The sequence below is a fragment of the Cebus imitator genome, unplaced genomic scaffold (assembly GCF_001604975.1).
Source record: "Cebus imitator isolate Cc_AM_T3 unplaced genomic scaffold, Cebus_imitator-1.0 Scaffold39, whole genome shotgun sequence".
NCBI classification, from domain to species: Eukaryota; Metazoa; Chordata; class Mammalia; order Primates; family Cebidae; genus Cebus; species Cebus imitator.
Window position 1 is genome coordinate 6,044,121 of NW_016107354.1, and position 15,448 is coordinate 6,059,568.

Genomic DNA, 15,448 nt, shown 5'->3' on the forward strand with positions numbered 1-15,448 from the left:
AGTTCGTCAGCGCCTTTTGCAGGGCTCACCTGTTCTTGCTGTTGGCGAGCAAGGTCCATTTGCTGCCGTTGTTTCTCAATTTGTGAGGCTGCCAGTTTTTTCTGTTCATCATGTGCTGCCAGAAGCTGCTCCCGTAAACTGATCAGCTGGGTAATCATGGTGGAGAGCTGCCGTTCTTTTTCTGCCAGGCTCTCAGGTGTACCTAAAATGGAAGCAAGAAGAGATCTCACAAGCTTGAGAAATACCTGGACGAATCAGGGAAAGAAGAGCAGAATTTAGAAAGGGACTATCCTAAGACATTTAAAGATCTGGGACAATGACTGGAGGCCATTGTGGGTGCAGAAACACCACAGAGTAATTACAGCAGTGGAATGAATGCTAGGTTCCTCACTGTTGTTGCCAATAAAAAGTATTGTCACTAGCAAAATTCTCACTCACTCTCCTCTCTTGATCTAAAAAAAAGCAGACCTACCCCATTCTCTCCTTTTTGCCCCCAGTCTATCTGATCAAGCTAGGAAATCCATGATATTTAATACAAAAGATCAGAAACTATAGATTATATTAATATTCTATAATCAACTCTAAGTTCAGCAACTAACAGTACCTAAGACATAGTAGATGCTTAATTAAAGTTACTTGAGGAAGTTTCTGATCCTTGCCCTCAGTAAAGTTTCTATTGTACAAAGATCTGTCATTGAAGTGACAAGAGATTGAAGGAATCAATCTCTTGGCCATAGAGAAAATTCTACAGAGAGAATTAAAACTGCCTCCAGTGAGAAAAGATTGAATGTGATTCTTTTTTTTCCTGAGAAAGGATCAAGCTGAAATTCCTAAGTTCATCAGTAAAGGCAACAGTGTTGCTTGGGGCGCTCCATCACCCCTTTGTCATTTGTCATTCTTCAAAGGGAAAAAACACATTCAAGGTTGAAAAGGTTATGCATAAGGATATCCTGTTTAATGAATATGATGTCGCTGAACACTTATGGTATGCACTAATGGTGCTGAACAGTTTTTTATGGGCAAATTGCACAGCTCTCCTAAGTAAAGGGTACAGAATCCTTTTGTGAATCTAAATTAGAGCATTTTACAGCAGCATAAGATAAGAATTTCAACCCACAGTATCTGAGCCACACGGATTTCATTATGAAGAAATGATCTGTGATTTGAAAGCTTTTCAGAAAAATGCCACCAGCTGTCAAAGGGGACAAAGATTGCCAATTTTTGTGTGTGCAGGAGAGACTTCCAACCTCCTTATGAAACCCCCTCATTCCTACTAAGAAAGCGCCAGTATGATCTGCAAAAATATTTTAATTATCAGTGGCCTTATTTTTCAAGTGGCCCAAAGGAGAAAGAGAAGCTTCAGAGGATGCAGGCTAGCTGTTGTTAGTATATGATTTTTGAAGGGTAAGACTGACGTCAACAGAGAAGCTACCACATTTAGGGCTATCATGGGATTCTTAAGGTCAACTGGTATCCTTAAAAAAAAAAAAAAGGAAGTTGCCAGTATCCCTTATATCCTTAGATTTACTGAGCTGAAAGATGGCCTAAAATCAAAATAAAAAGAAAAATAAAGTTGTTAGAAAGTGTATTCCACTGATAAGAAAACAAATGCTGTACCAAGGCTAGTGACCAGCTACTCTTTCTAGATCCTGAAATTTGTTAAAAGAAAATAGACTTTTACTTCAGCAATGGGAATTTCACCATGGTGAAAGGAAGAATTTCTTGGTACAGAATCTCTAAAATACAAAAGTAGGTTCCCAAAAAGAATCATAAGATATCTTAAGAACAAAGGCTTAAGTAATGCATTTGTTAATATATACAGGAATGAGAAAATACAAGAATGAGATTTTTTAAATTTAAATATTGAATGGATTTTTAATTCAATACATATTTTCTGAATTGCAACTATGTGTCAGGTACTATATCCAGAACTAAAGACAGCCTGGCAAGTAAAAGCAGACACAGTCCCTACTCTTAGGCAGTTTGTAGTTCAAAATTTGAAGAAACAGGTCAGGTACAGTGACTCATGCCTGTAATCCCAGCATTTTGGGAGGCCAAGGCAGGTGGATCGCCTGAGGTCAGGAGTTTGAGACTGGTTTGGCCAACATGGTGAGACCCTGTCTCTACTAAAACTATAAAAATTAGCTGGGGGTAATGGTAGGTACCTGTAATCCCAGCTACTTGGGAGGCTGAGACAGAAGAATCACTTGAGCTCAGGAGGCAGAGATTGCAGTGAGCCAAGGACACACCACTGCACTCCAGCCTGGGTGACAGAGTAAGACTCCATCTCAAAGAAAAAAAAAAAAAAGAAAAGAAAAAGAAATCCAAGAGACACCTTAATCATGTAATCAAACATGTAAATTGTAAACTACAAGTACATAGGGATTATAAATAAGACAAATATTTTGTGGGAGTTTAACCAAATTTGGGTGCCTAAGTTCAGGGAAAGTAACTTAAAAAGTCAACAAATTAACAGAAAGGTGAATAGGAATTAACTAGGCAAAGAGTTGCGAGTATGGTTTGAAGGAGCTTTCCAGAAAATGTGAAGCTGCAATGACAAAAAAACTACAACTGAAGAAAGGGTTGCAAGAGGGTGGTTGGTGGTCAAGGAATTTTTCCAAAGGAGAAAACACTATGGGTAAAGGTCGTGTGCGTGTGCGTGTGTGTGTGTTGGGGGTGGGGGCAGTTTGGTTTGTTCCAGAAATTGAAAGAAGTCAGTGAAACTTGAGCAAGGAAAATAAACAGGAATAGAGTATTAGATGAGGCTGGAGAGCTACTAAGAGGGCATACCATTCAGTCCCTTATACAGCATGTGTGATAATCTACACATTTATTCTAATAATGATTCCTAATCACTAAAGTATTTTAAGAAAGGAGTGATATAGTCATTTTGGTTGCAGTGTGGTGAAGAGATTAGAAAGATGAGATAAATGGGATGTATCCACATTTTATTATATATATTTTGTGCAATATACTTTTTTGTTATACCTGTGTATATGATGTGAGTTAAGAGAAGGTTTATTGGATATGGTGATAGTTAATGTAATTTTTTGTTAATAAAGAAGAGCTTACACAGGAACTTTTAGGCAAAGAACAATACAAGAGTTGGATCTAGTGTTTGGATTCTCCAATAAAGACTGGAAAATTTTCTCTTCTTCCATCTTAAACAATCTTTTCAACAATCTTCAACATATTCCCTTTTCTCCTCTGCATAGGCAAGAGAGAGGCTAAAGATGATACATAAATGACTTCTTAGCCTCTTCTGTTCACAGTAAAGATTTATAAATGCATTGGTGCTTCCAGGGTATATATATATATATACATATATATATATATATATACACAGTATATGTATACCTGAATTTATAGAATAACACTATTTAACTGAAACTAATTGTAAACAGTCAGTGGCATCTAAATATTTTTTTTGTACTTAAAAGATACACATTTAAAGAGAAAATGCAGAAAGCAACATTTTTAAATTTAGAATTTAAACATTCATATAAGGTTGTCACTATTTTTTCCTTAAACTTGAGGAGTACATATAGTCAACCACCACTATCTATAGGTTTCACATCCACACATCTGCGGATTCAACCAACCACAGACTCAGCCAACCTCAAATTAATAATGTTTTTTTTTAAATAGCAATACAATAAGCAAACAGGATAACAACTAGTCACACAGCATTTACATTGTATTAGGTGTGATAAGGAATCCAGAGATTACATGAAATATGTGGGAGGATGTGCATGGGTTATATGCAAATACCAGGATATACTACCTAAGGAACTTGAACATCCTCAGATTTTTCAATGAATATATTTTGATTAGTGGCATTAAAAATGAAGTTGAAGTGAAGCATAGTAGTGTAACAAATCTGAAATCCCCCTGTATTGGGAATCATATATATAGCCACGTAGCCCTTGTGGCTCAAATTGGGGAAAAAATTTATACCATACAATAGCTTATATTCTAAATGTGCAGATCAGCTTGTGTGTGTGTGTGTGTGTGTGTGTGTGTGTGTGTGTGTGGCAGGCGGGCAGGGGATGCATTTTTCTGTTCTGTACCCACTGTATTTGTTCAGGTATAATGGTTTGAAGCCAAGCATTTAAGACCTATGATGCTGAATTTTCTGTTTAATTAACAGCGTGTTTATGCCACTGTAATAAAAATAACATCAAGTCTAACTCACACTGACCAATCAATGTGTAAATACAAATTATTTTATCTAAAGAAAATTAAACATCAAACTTTGCCATGGCAAAGGAACTACAATGGTCAGAGTGGCTGAAAGAACAGATAATTATGGAACATAAAGGAGCAACCTAAATATAGTCAAATTTTGTTAAGGTTGGAAGGGGCTTAGAATGCTCTTATTCATTAACTCTATGTAGAAAATAGTATATTGGTCAGGCTCAGAGGCTCATGCCTGTAATCCCAACACTTTGGGAGGCAAAGGTGGGAGGATCACTTGAAGCCCAGAGTTTTGAGACCTACTTGGGCAACATAGTAAGAACCTGTCTCTCCAAAAAATTTTTGTAAATAATCAGCTGAGCATGGTAACCTATACCTGTAGTCCCAGCTACACAGGAGGCTGAGGCAGGAGGATTACTTGAGCCCAGGAGTTCAAGACTGCAGTGAGCCATGATTGTACCACTGCACTCCAGCCTGGGTAGAAGAGACTATCTCTCAAAAAGAAAGAAAAGAAAAATGATGTCCTAAATCATGTTTGGAGGTTTGATAAAATCAACTTGGGAAAAAAGTAGACCAATTTCTGATGATCTGCCCAGGCCAGCAGAGGTCATCAGGAGCTACCTAACATCATCTGTTTCATGTCCTTCAAGCTATCTTAAAATGATTCTCTAAAAAGCACTGCCAGAAAATAGTCTTCTGCCTCCCACATAAAAACAGAGGTAGTTTCATAAACCACAAAAAGGGAACCAGCAAAAACACTTCTGTACACAGCTTCTCTACAAGTCAGCATGCCGGCTTTTATCCAATATCACACACAATGTGCGCCTGACACTCTCTGCTATAAACTATATCTATTCTCTAACTCCAAAGACAGTGCAGCAGGGTTTTTTTTTTTTTTTCTTTTTCCTTTCTTTTTTTTTTGTTCCATGGGGTCGTCTTTATCCCCAAACCACATCTGTCTTGAGTTTCTCTCAGATTAGTCAGGTGGATCAGTGCTCCCCAGGGCCTGCTCCAGCTGAAGTATTTTAATTTGACTAAACACCTGATTTATTTTATCTCTCCGATGAGAAAGGCAGTTTGTCTTAATAGAGCCTGTCAGCCCACAGTCCCATTCACAGCAATTTACAGGCAGCCAGGGACGCTGGAAGAGAAGAGTGCCGTGATTCTGTATTTTATCCTCCTCCAGAAAGCACCTAAAAGCAGCTATTCACTGCTACTGCATGTGGCATTTTAGAACTGAATTAGCTTTTTATTCAAGTAACTACACTTGTTGTGAATAGCTTATCTGTAAAATTGCTACATTCACTACTGATTTTATTAACCTTTGGCTCTATCACAAAATGGTCTTCAGTTAGGAAAGACCTTTAAAATTGACACATTTTTTTTTTCTTAGGGGCCTTTATTCCAGTGACTTCAGATTTACTGAATTTGATCCATTGAATTCTTTACCAGTTGTACTTAAAATTTTTAGTCTCAATAGGAAGTCAATAGTGCGTAAATAAGGAAACACTTTTCAAAATATAAATATGATAGCAATTTCCCTCATCAAAAGTTTTCAAATACCATCTTTCATTATAACAGTTTCAAAATCACCCCTCTAGCCTTTTTTTGGTCACAATCTGGAGAGCTTGAAAAACAAATAATGAAAATGTACTATTTTTTTTCTAACTTTACAAACTATTACTACCTGTCCTCAGGCCCAAAGCCACAGAGAAGATTCAAATGAGAATTTAGGTAAAATAAGATAAATAATTATCTTATTGATGTAGCATGAAAAATTAAAATTAAAAAAATCAAGTTTAAAATTTATTTAAATGCCTTTTTTACATCAGTTCACAAAAGTGAGCACCACAATCTGCTAGTTAAGTTTGCCCATATTAAATATATAAAATCAAAATAAGTGATACTAAAAATAAGACTGGTCATTGGGAAGTCACTGAAGACCAGATCCAGATAAGGCAGGCAAACTGCAGAGCACTTTACTAAATGGGGATTTACCTCACCTCTTCTATAGTATTCCCATACCTATAACTTTTACAATATAAAAATTTTATATAGGTCATTCATTAAATAGCTATCCTCTGAAAGTGAGTCACTATTATGTGATAACAACTAAGTTTTTCTAATGAGAAAATCAGAAACAACACAGCAATGGAGAAGGAGAAAAAGAGTTAAGAGAGAAAAAGAGAAAATGAGTACAAGAACAGCTAAATTAAATTTTATGAATTTATTTGCATGCTTTTTGTCTCTAATAAAATGGGCTAGTCACGGTGGCTTACAACTGCAATCCTAGCAATTTGGGAGGCTAAGGTGGCAGAATCTTTTGAGGCCAGGAGGTTGATGCTGCAGTGAGCTATGATTGCATCACCACACTCCAGTCTGGGCAACAGGGTGAGATCCTGTCTTAAAAAAATAAATAAATAAATGAAGGCCAATGGTGTTAAAATAGAATGTTTACCAAGCCAAATAAAATTAATAGCAAATGGCATTATATAGAAACATGTCCTAGGGAATTTAAAATAAGATTTAAACCTAGACATTCTCCTGTATTGGATCAATGCACACATTAATAAACTTAATAAGACTTAACAATGAAATTATAAGAAACCTGGGTAACTAACAAATGTCTGTGTTTAGAGTGATGGGTAGGGATGGCATTGACACTGGAGTGGAATTCTGATGGAGATACACTTTTTCACATCAATCCTAGAAAAATTAAAGCACTTAACAGTAATTCCAAAGCAACATCAATCAAGGAACTCAGCCAACAATCCAGAAAGATTATAAATTAAGATGAAAACAAAAGCTCATAAGAACCAATTCCCTGGTCAGTTCTAATTCATTTTTTAATGGATATCATGTTAGAAGAAAGCCAAAATACAATGCTAGTCATAAAAGAAACTTTCATTGCTCTTTGCTGCCCACAGATAACCTGGGAAAACTGCTGCATCTTACACTGCAGCCTCCTCACACATCTGATGGACTGTGATGTCTCCATTTCACAAGCTCAGTCCATCATTTATTATTGGCCTTTTTTTGATACAGCCTTCTTTTAAATGTCACAAAACAGAACAGCAAAACGTCAACAAAAAATAAACAGGGTAAGCTGAAGAGACTAACAATCTATCAGAAGGTCCCCTGATAAAAGTTACTTTGTGGTGACTGCCTGAGAAAGGAACCCCTGTCCCAGCATAGCAACAGCTAATTTGAGTTCTGAATCCAATAGCAGTTTTAAAAGCTTTCCACTCTAAAGGGCCCCAGTGCATCATAAAGATAAAGGATTTCAGTACAAAACCACCACAAAGGCCTCTATTATCTTATCAGTCTTTGGTTACAACAGCTGAACCAATATGACTAAATTCTGAATGACTTTTTTCAAAACAGCAGAATACTGGAATTTCTTTGTTTTCTCATCAGTCAGCTATTGTCATTGCTCCCATATGCTACTGTCCATTCCACAGTAAATAAAAAGTTTAATAAATGCAGCAATTGTGCTCTTAGGAATCTCTTAGGGACTACTACACAGGAAGTGTGCCTCATGAGTTGAGGTATAGGCTGTTTGTTACTGTTGTTTCCTTTTTCACTAAATGTATGAGAATTTCCTTCTTGATATTCGCATTTAAAATGTCATTAGAATCTACTGTGTACAAACAAGGCAAAAATACCCAGGTATTCCCTAAATTAAGATCAAACTCTCCTGTTTTTACCAGGCATACTCTCCAACTTCCCCTCTTCCTAGCTGCAAAAGGAAGTCTATTCCTGGATCAACTGAGGTCTATTCATGTCGCAAATCCTAACAGAGCAAGAACAATCCATGGAATCCTGCCATCTAGGCTCATAACCTCACAGCTGGGCTTTTAGCCCATTGTGCTTTATAAGCCTATCCTTTTTGGATCTGTAAATGAAGGTATTCTGAAACATCTCTCCTCCAGTATAAGACAGGCTGTCTTCACATTACTGTTTTCTGTGGATGACCACCAGTCAGAGGCTACATCCTCATAACCTACATATAACAATAGTAATTTCTGGCCTTTCAGAAACATGAAATTCTTTGTTTTTTTAAAGAGGAAAAAAAACAATTAAATAATTTGTGTCAATATAGCCACCAAGTATTGCAGGATTGGCTCTTTCTCTAGAAGCTCCATGAGAATTACGAGAGGAAGGGAAGGAGTAAGAAAAATAGACTTTAGTAAAAAGGCATTTTCTTAAAAATTCTTGTTATTGTCTTACTTAATCTTCATCCTAAAAGTTACATTGTTATTTTCATTTCACAGATGAAAAACTAAGCTATTGAGAAATAAAGTAATTTGACCAAGTCACAGAGCATTTAATTGAATGTGAATTCACATCTTCTGATTTTTAATCCAAAGGAGTCTAAGGTCTAAGGGAGAAGGATCTTCCCTCGCCTCACACTTAGAATACATAGCGAACTTCTAAAAGTTAGAAGCAATGCTCTGAGGCACCAAGAATCCTAATGCTATGTACAGCTTAGAGATATACAACTAAAAGGAATGAAGAAATATACAACTTCTCAGTTAAGGCTTTGTTTACAAAATAAGGCAAAAAGCTTGACTAGGAAATTAGACAACCAAAGAGGTCCATAAATTGAACTCTGACATCTTATGGATGTGAAAACAGATTTTGACTTAAGTGACATGCCTGAATTACTCTGGAAATTAGCAGCCAGCCTGGCAGACCAGATTCTCTGTATGCTTATTCCCCAACCCTTCTCTTCCCAAAGAGCATATGGCTTCCTGGTTCCAGGCCCAAATACAGTGATTATGCAGACTCCGACATTCTCTGGCATTCTCCAGCATTCCAGATACAATATTTACAACACCCATGAAAGTCTGAGAAATACACTCAAATATTTGCATGAGCCCTGTGTGCCACTGCCCCGGGTGCAGTGTGTCTGTAGGCTGAGGCTGTCAGGTTTTAGCCAAGAGGAAGGTATGTGGAGAAATATAGGAAGTGAGCCTAGTATGGTTTGAGAAACTTCCCAGATACAACTAAGTCTTGGGACAGTTGCTCGTACAAACACACCACATACTGTGCCCATTTCTAGGGTGTATTTACAATTTACCTAGAGGAAATCAAGGGAATCTCTGCCCTAGCCCACAATGCCCCTTAGTATAATAATAATAGCTTAAACTTATACTGCAATTGCTTTGCACTAGGAAAAGCTTTATATATCATCTATTCCTCACAACAGTCCTATGAAGTAGGTCCTATTGTTACCTCCACTTTAAAGACAAGGAAATTGAGACATAAAAAGATAAATCAGATTGCCCAAATCCTTAGCTATTAAATTACATATCTGAGATTCAAAATCATCCAGTCTGGCCACAGATTCTATCCTCTTAACCACTATGATAAATGGAGAATGGAACCACCTTCTCAAAATGACTTTACCCAACAGACAAAGTAGCTGAGATTTTCCTTATAATCTATTTTTAAGGATGTTTTGTTGGACTATAATGTTTCCTGAGATTCTTACTAAAGTGAAAGCACTTACCTAGGGAAGTATCTATGACACTTCATTTTCTTTAAAATAGCCCAATGACTAGTACAATGTCCCGTGACCTTTCAGTCCAAGTCACAAATATCCAACACTGCTTGTAGTCATCTAATTTACTCTCTTCTTCTCATACTTACTGTAATACTCTTTCTTCTTCTCACTCTGATCTTGTTCCCTCCAAGTTCACTGGTGCTCAGAACTCTACTTTGATTCCTAATTTTCATTCCACTAGATCTGGACCTCTGGACCTGGACTCTCAAATGGTGGAAATTTGGCTTTCCCCAACAGACTGATTTGATTTGACCAGACCTCTGGCTTTTTTTTTTTTTTAAGACAAAGTCTCACTCTGTCACCCAGGCTGGAGTGCAGTGGCGTGATCCCGGCTCACTGCAACCTCTGCTTCCTGGGTTCAAGCAATTCTCCTCCCTCAGTCTCCCGAGTAGCTAGGACTACAGGTGCCTGTCACCACACCCAGCTAATTTTTGTATTTTTAGTGGAGATGAGTTTACACCATGTTGCCCTGGCTGGTCTTAAATTCCTGACCTCAGATGATACCCCAGCCTCAGCCTCCCAAAGTGCTAGATTACAGGCGTGAGCCACCACATCCGGCCTCCTCTGGCTTTTTAGTGCCCCATTTTGGCTCCTCCATGAACTCCCCATTCCAGGTCTGTCATTAAAAAAAAAAAAAAACACATCCCTTCCCCAAAATCATTTGATCAGCAATCTAGATAGTCCAGTTCAGTCATGTTTTTTCTGTGTTGTCTATAGTTATCAAGACATCCCAGTGGATGTGGCTGTTGCCAGTACTGAGGCTTTGATGAAAATGTGTGCTAAAAAGAAAGTTAAATTCAAATGAAACTGACCAACAAAGGAGGTTATGTTTTTATATAATCATAGATAGTTCACAGTTTCCTGAATTATATGATCTAAGTATATATGATCAGGTAACAGGAAAGAAACACAGATCCCACCTACCACAAAATCATATTATGAGTCTATAGAGGGAAAATGGAAATGGAAATTTCATATTGACTCCAAAAACTCCTATTGCTTTGATTATTCTTTTATAGTTAAATATAGCTGGATAAATAGCATGTTCTTTTCATTCACAATATTGACCTTACTGATTTCTGGGTAAAATAGTTGCTGCCAAATACATCTCATCAGTGTATTATGGAAACAAAACTTCTTTCAAGGTTATCTAATGTTTCCTATGTAGCATTCACAATATTCAGGACACAGAAAATAATTGAATGTCAAACAGAAGAAAAGGCAATTAAAGACTGGGTCCAGAAATGATCAAGAGTCTCCTGTTACAGGATTATTTTGAACACACTAACGTAGAACATAAATAAAATTTTAAAAAGAAATTTCTAAGCCTCTACTTATAAAGATCAAAAGTTAACATACATTTGTTCAACCTGTAAAAAATAGTCACAATAGGATGTCCTATTCTCATATTAAGACATTCTTTAGAAATGTACAGAAACACCTAATCCAAGATTTTTGTTGTTGTTATTGTTGTTATTGTGAGACTGGGTTTTGCTCTTGTTGCCCATGCTTGGAGTGCAGTGGCTCAAACTTGGCTTCACTGCAGGCTTCACCTCCCCAGCTCAAGCAGTTCCCCTGCCTCAGCCTCCCTAGTAGCTAGGATTACAGGCACCTGCCACCATGCCTGGCTAATTTTTTTGTATTTTTAGTAGAAACGGGGTTTCACCATGATGGCCAGGCTGGTCTCAAACTCCTGGCCTCTGGTGATCCACTTACCTTGAACTCCCGAAGTGCTGGGATTACAGGCATGAGCCACTGTGCTCAGCCAATTCATGATTTTTAGAGTTAAAATCACTTTATGCAATAATTGCAGATTACAAATGGAGTTTAAGAAGTTTGGAAAACTCACTTTCTAATGTAACTTTAAAATGCTCATGGTTTTACAACTTTCAGACTAGTAACATTTAGGATTTTTAAATTTTTTAGCTGGAAAGCAAAAACTGGATATGTAATCTAGAGACACAAAGAAAAATATATTAAAAAACGAGCCTCATAGGGAATATAATACCACAATTGGTAGTATTTAAAAACAATCTTAGCAGTGATAGACATCACCTTTTGAAGAAGCGAACATCTGAAAAGGCAATGAGATCATCGAAGTTGAATTTAAGGGTAATACTTAAAAAGATTGTTGCTTGTAAAAAATTATTGTAGCATCAGTGATCCCAGAAGAATTTTAGAGGCAGCAAACACAGATCTCAAGCATATTTTCCCTACTGGGCTCTCTTGGGTTCCTACCCAAGTTCAAAGCCTTTGCTGTGAATTAGTAAAAATTTACTCTAGTGCTACTCATAATTCTATAGAGAAAACTTGTGGAGAGGAAGAGCAAATGATAGGCTATAATGTATACTTTCTACTTGTCAGCTCCTTAAGGGGAGGATCTATGTCACTTGCATCTCTGTGACAAGGCACAAACATGACTACAGTGCCTACTACTCATTTTGTAGTCAGTAAATTTGAAATGAACTAATAACCAACTCCAAATAATTAGTTCTCAGAATAGTTGGTGATGGGCAGCGAAAGATTAACAAACCAGATAGAATTGCTCTGAACCACACGAATATTTGAGCCATAACCAAGTTGATTCTAGTTTGGTAACCACTGTAACTAACTGAACTCACCAGCCATCCCCACTGTTGTACAAGTGGTAGAAAATGAAATCTAATGAGAAGACAAGAGATTAAGAATTTGAACTAAAGAAACATTCAATAAACTTTTTTTTTTTTAGCACAAATGATAGTCCGAATACTTTCTATGTGCTAGGATTAGCATTTAGCATTTTTATCTCTATTGCAACAAACTTGGGAAAATGATGCTGAGAAAGGTTCAAATATGTTCAAGATCACACAGCTTGTTAGCTTGTAATCAATAGAGCCATGATTTCCAAGCCAGTTGGTCTGAATCCCCAAGCCCAGCCTCTTTTCAGTAAACCATAAATGTTTCTAGAAAAAAACAGAAAGAAAAATACATGCCAACTAGCTTAAGATAATGACTTCACATAGCCTTCAATAATTCTTCCTACATTTTAAAACTTTAAAATACCTTGTTGGGAGATACAGTGATATTAAAGGGCACACTAATTTATATTTAGAATAATTACAATTTAATGTTATTTAAGATCTGTGAACAGTAAAGGAAGTCTGATGGCTCAGGGAACTGAGCCTCCATCAACAAATTTGAAAAATCTCTACTCAGAAAATACTACATCTAGAAATTCAATTTTGAATTGTATAAAAAATTCAAACAAACAGTTCTAATAACACAAACTATAATTTGGAAGGCAGAATTAACTAGAGAACCAAATATATTATATAAACTAAGCAAATTTACAGGAAACATTTAATAGTAATTTATATTATTGTATTAACTCTTTCTAACATTACTTCTTCCAAAAAAATTAAATTATATGTCAAGACATGGGTATCAGAAAACAGGTTCTAATTCTTAATTGCCCAGAGAAACAACTGCCAACAGAGTCACAGATGATTGACAATTAATTCACCTTCCATAATGCCACCAAAGTTTTTGTAGGAGAATGTTTTCAGAAGTCATACTTTATATGAAAAAAGCCATTCATTAGTTGAATTTCAAAAGTTGCAAGAATGACTCTGTGTCACTATTGGTTGGTCAGAGATCAGGTTTCTCAGTTTTTAAGTCTGCCTCCTGCTCAATCTTCTCACTCTGTATTTTGTACACCCTTACTACCCAAGAAGATTTTGGCCAGCTGGCTCACTTTCTACAGTTTATTTAAGAGATTTATAGGTATATTGAAAACGTTTTTACAAGCTATCAGCAACCTCATTTGAGAATCCTGTTCCACTTGTCAAAAACAATTTTAATTAAAGGGATATTTGCAGATAGTTTCTTTTACACCTAAAGGTTTAAAACAGAGTTGAAAGTGTTTAAAGTGCTCATTGACCTTATAAAAACAATGCATTCTTTCCGTCATACTGACACATCTATAGAATACCTCTTAGTTCTTTCTAAAATGTTAGTAGGATCTTGTCTAAATATTTAAAGTGTTGTGATTCTAAGAGTACTCAATGATCGTGCACTGATGAAAAATATATTATGTTCCTTGACAAAGAAAATTTACTTGATCACCTTTTCAGCAACAATAACATATAAAATCTTCTAAGTTACCTTGTTAAGTCATTTTTATTTTAATTTTTTTACTATTAGCTGGTTCTCCAAGCCATTAACAGTTCCAGACATACAGTAGGTCTTCAAAATATACCAAAAATAAAAATCTCTTTAAGGATTCCATCATATGAAGTCATTCATAAAATACATCATCTAAAACTAGGACATTTAAATGAAAGAAGGTGCTGTTAATTATTATGTCAAGAACACGGGTGTAGAAACCAGGACAGTACCAGGTAAGCCAGGATATATGAATACCCAATCATAAATTATTCTCATTTAATGTCAGTTTCTGACCGGGTAATATTACATAAATGGAACCCTATAGTTGATTTTTCAATGTCATAAAAATTCCCTGGAATTAACTTATGTAGCGGGCAAGCCTGAAATATAAATAGCACTATTCTTTAGAATAATTAGGTTCAATTCATCATTATTTAAAATATGTTGAAACTCATAATAAACAAATATATATATGTATGTATTATATAAATATATAGATATAACTCATTAAAGTAAACCTAACAATGTATAGGTTCTAATAATATTGGTTTCATAAAGTTTGTTCAAATGCTTCTTATTTGCAAAGTATTTTGAAGAGAGATTTTTAATTTAAAATTCATAGAAATAGTAAATCTATTTTTCATGAAAACTGATATCCAATTAAGGAGATATTAAGAACATTCTCGTTTTTCCCATTTTAGAAGAGAAAAACTTATACTTTCACTAGTAATTAACTAAACGACAGAAAACTGCCCATGTAAAAAATGATGAGAGTATTAAAATATCTAATTTTCATAGCACTGTTATGAATTTTAATTTTTATATTAAGCGTATGTTCAACTCATATGATGAAAATACACACAAAAACATGAATCAATGAAAAATCTGCATTTGTTTCTGAAGGTTCTAAGGCTGTTATTAATATATATATAATGAAGATATAATGTATTTTATTGTAAAGGAAGACTAGTAGAACGTCCTGTGTAGCATAAAAATCATAAAACAAAATTGTTCCCACATTATTTTAAGCAGAAAATTCAACCAAATTTTTGAAAATCTAGATAAGACTTCCAGTTTAATAAAAGCCATAGAACAAATGGCCACTAAAAAAATTCCATGAAAAAAAAGTATTTTCCCCAATGAACAAGATAGTATTAGAAAATCTACAGCCTACAATTATTCAAGAGCATTTATAATTAAATTTCTAGAAAATTAATAGCAACGTGGTTTACCTAATTTCTCACTAACATAAAAAAAAAAAAAAAAGAAAAAATTCCCCGATCATGTGAGTAGGAACATGAAAGAAAACCACCTGTCCCTCCAGAACTGAGCCATGTTTGGGTTCTATTATTTTCAAGTTTATACCTAGTCCATTCTAACTAGAAGTTTCCAATAATGGCTTTTAAAAAAAGAAGAAATTGGAAGGTTATAAACGAAATACAATTCCTAACCTAACCCAGAAATAAATGTATTTAATATAGTTAGTTACTAAAGACTAATACTTTTAAAACCAATGAATCTAAACCAGATGAAGAT

The 15,448-nt window shown here is 35.6% G+C and overlaps 1 protein-coding gene across 20 annotated transcripts in view; it reads right to left on the reverse strand.

Annotated features, from left to right (window-relative positions):
• The window catches only part of SOX6 (SRY-box transcription factor 6), a 669,339-nt gene that overhangs the window by 222,686 nt on the left and 431,205 nt on the right, over positions 1-15,448 (reverse strand). For all 20 annotated transcript variants that reach the window (XM_017525615.2, XM_017525632.2, XM_017525619.2 and 17 more), the window contains one exon: positions 30-202. In XM_017525615.2, coding sequence (XP_017381104.1) covers positions 30-202 — 173 coding nt within the window. The remainder of the gene's footprint in view (positions 1-29; positions 203-15,448) is intronic.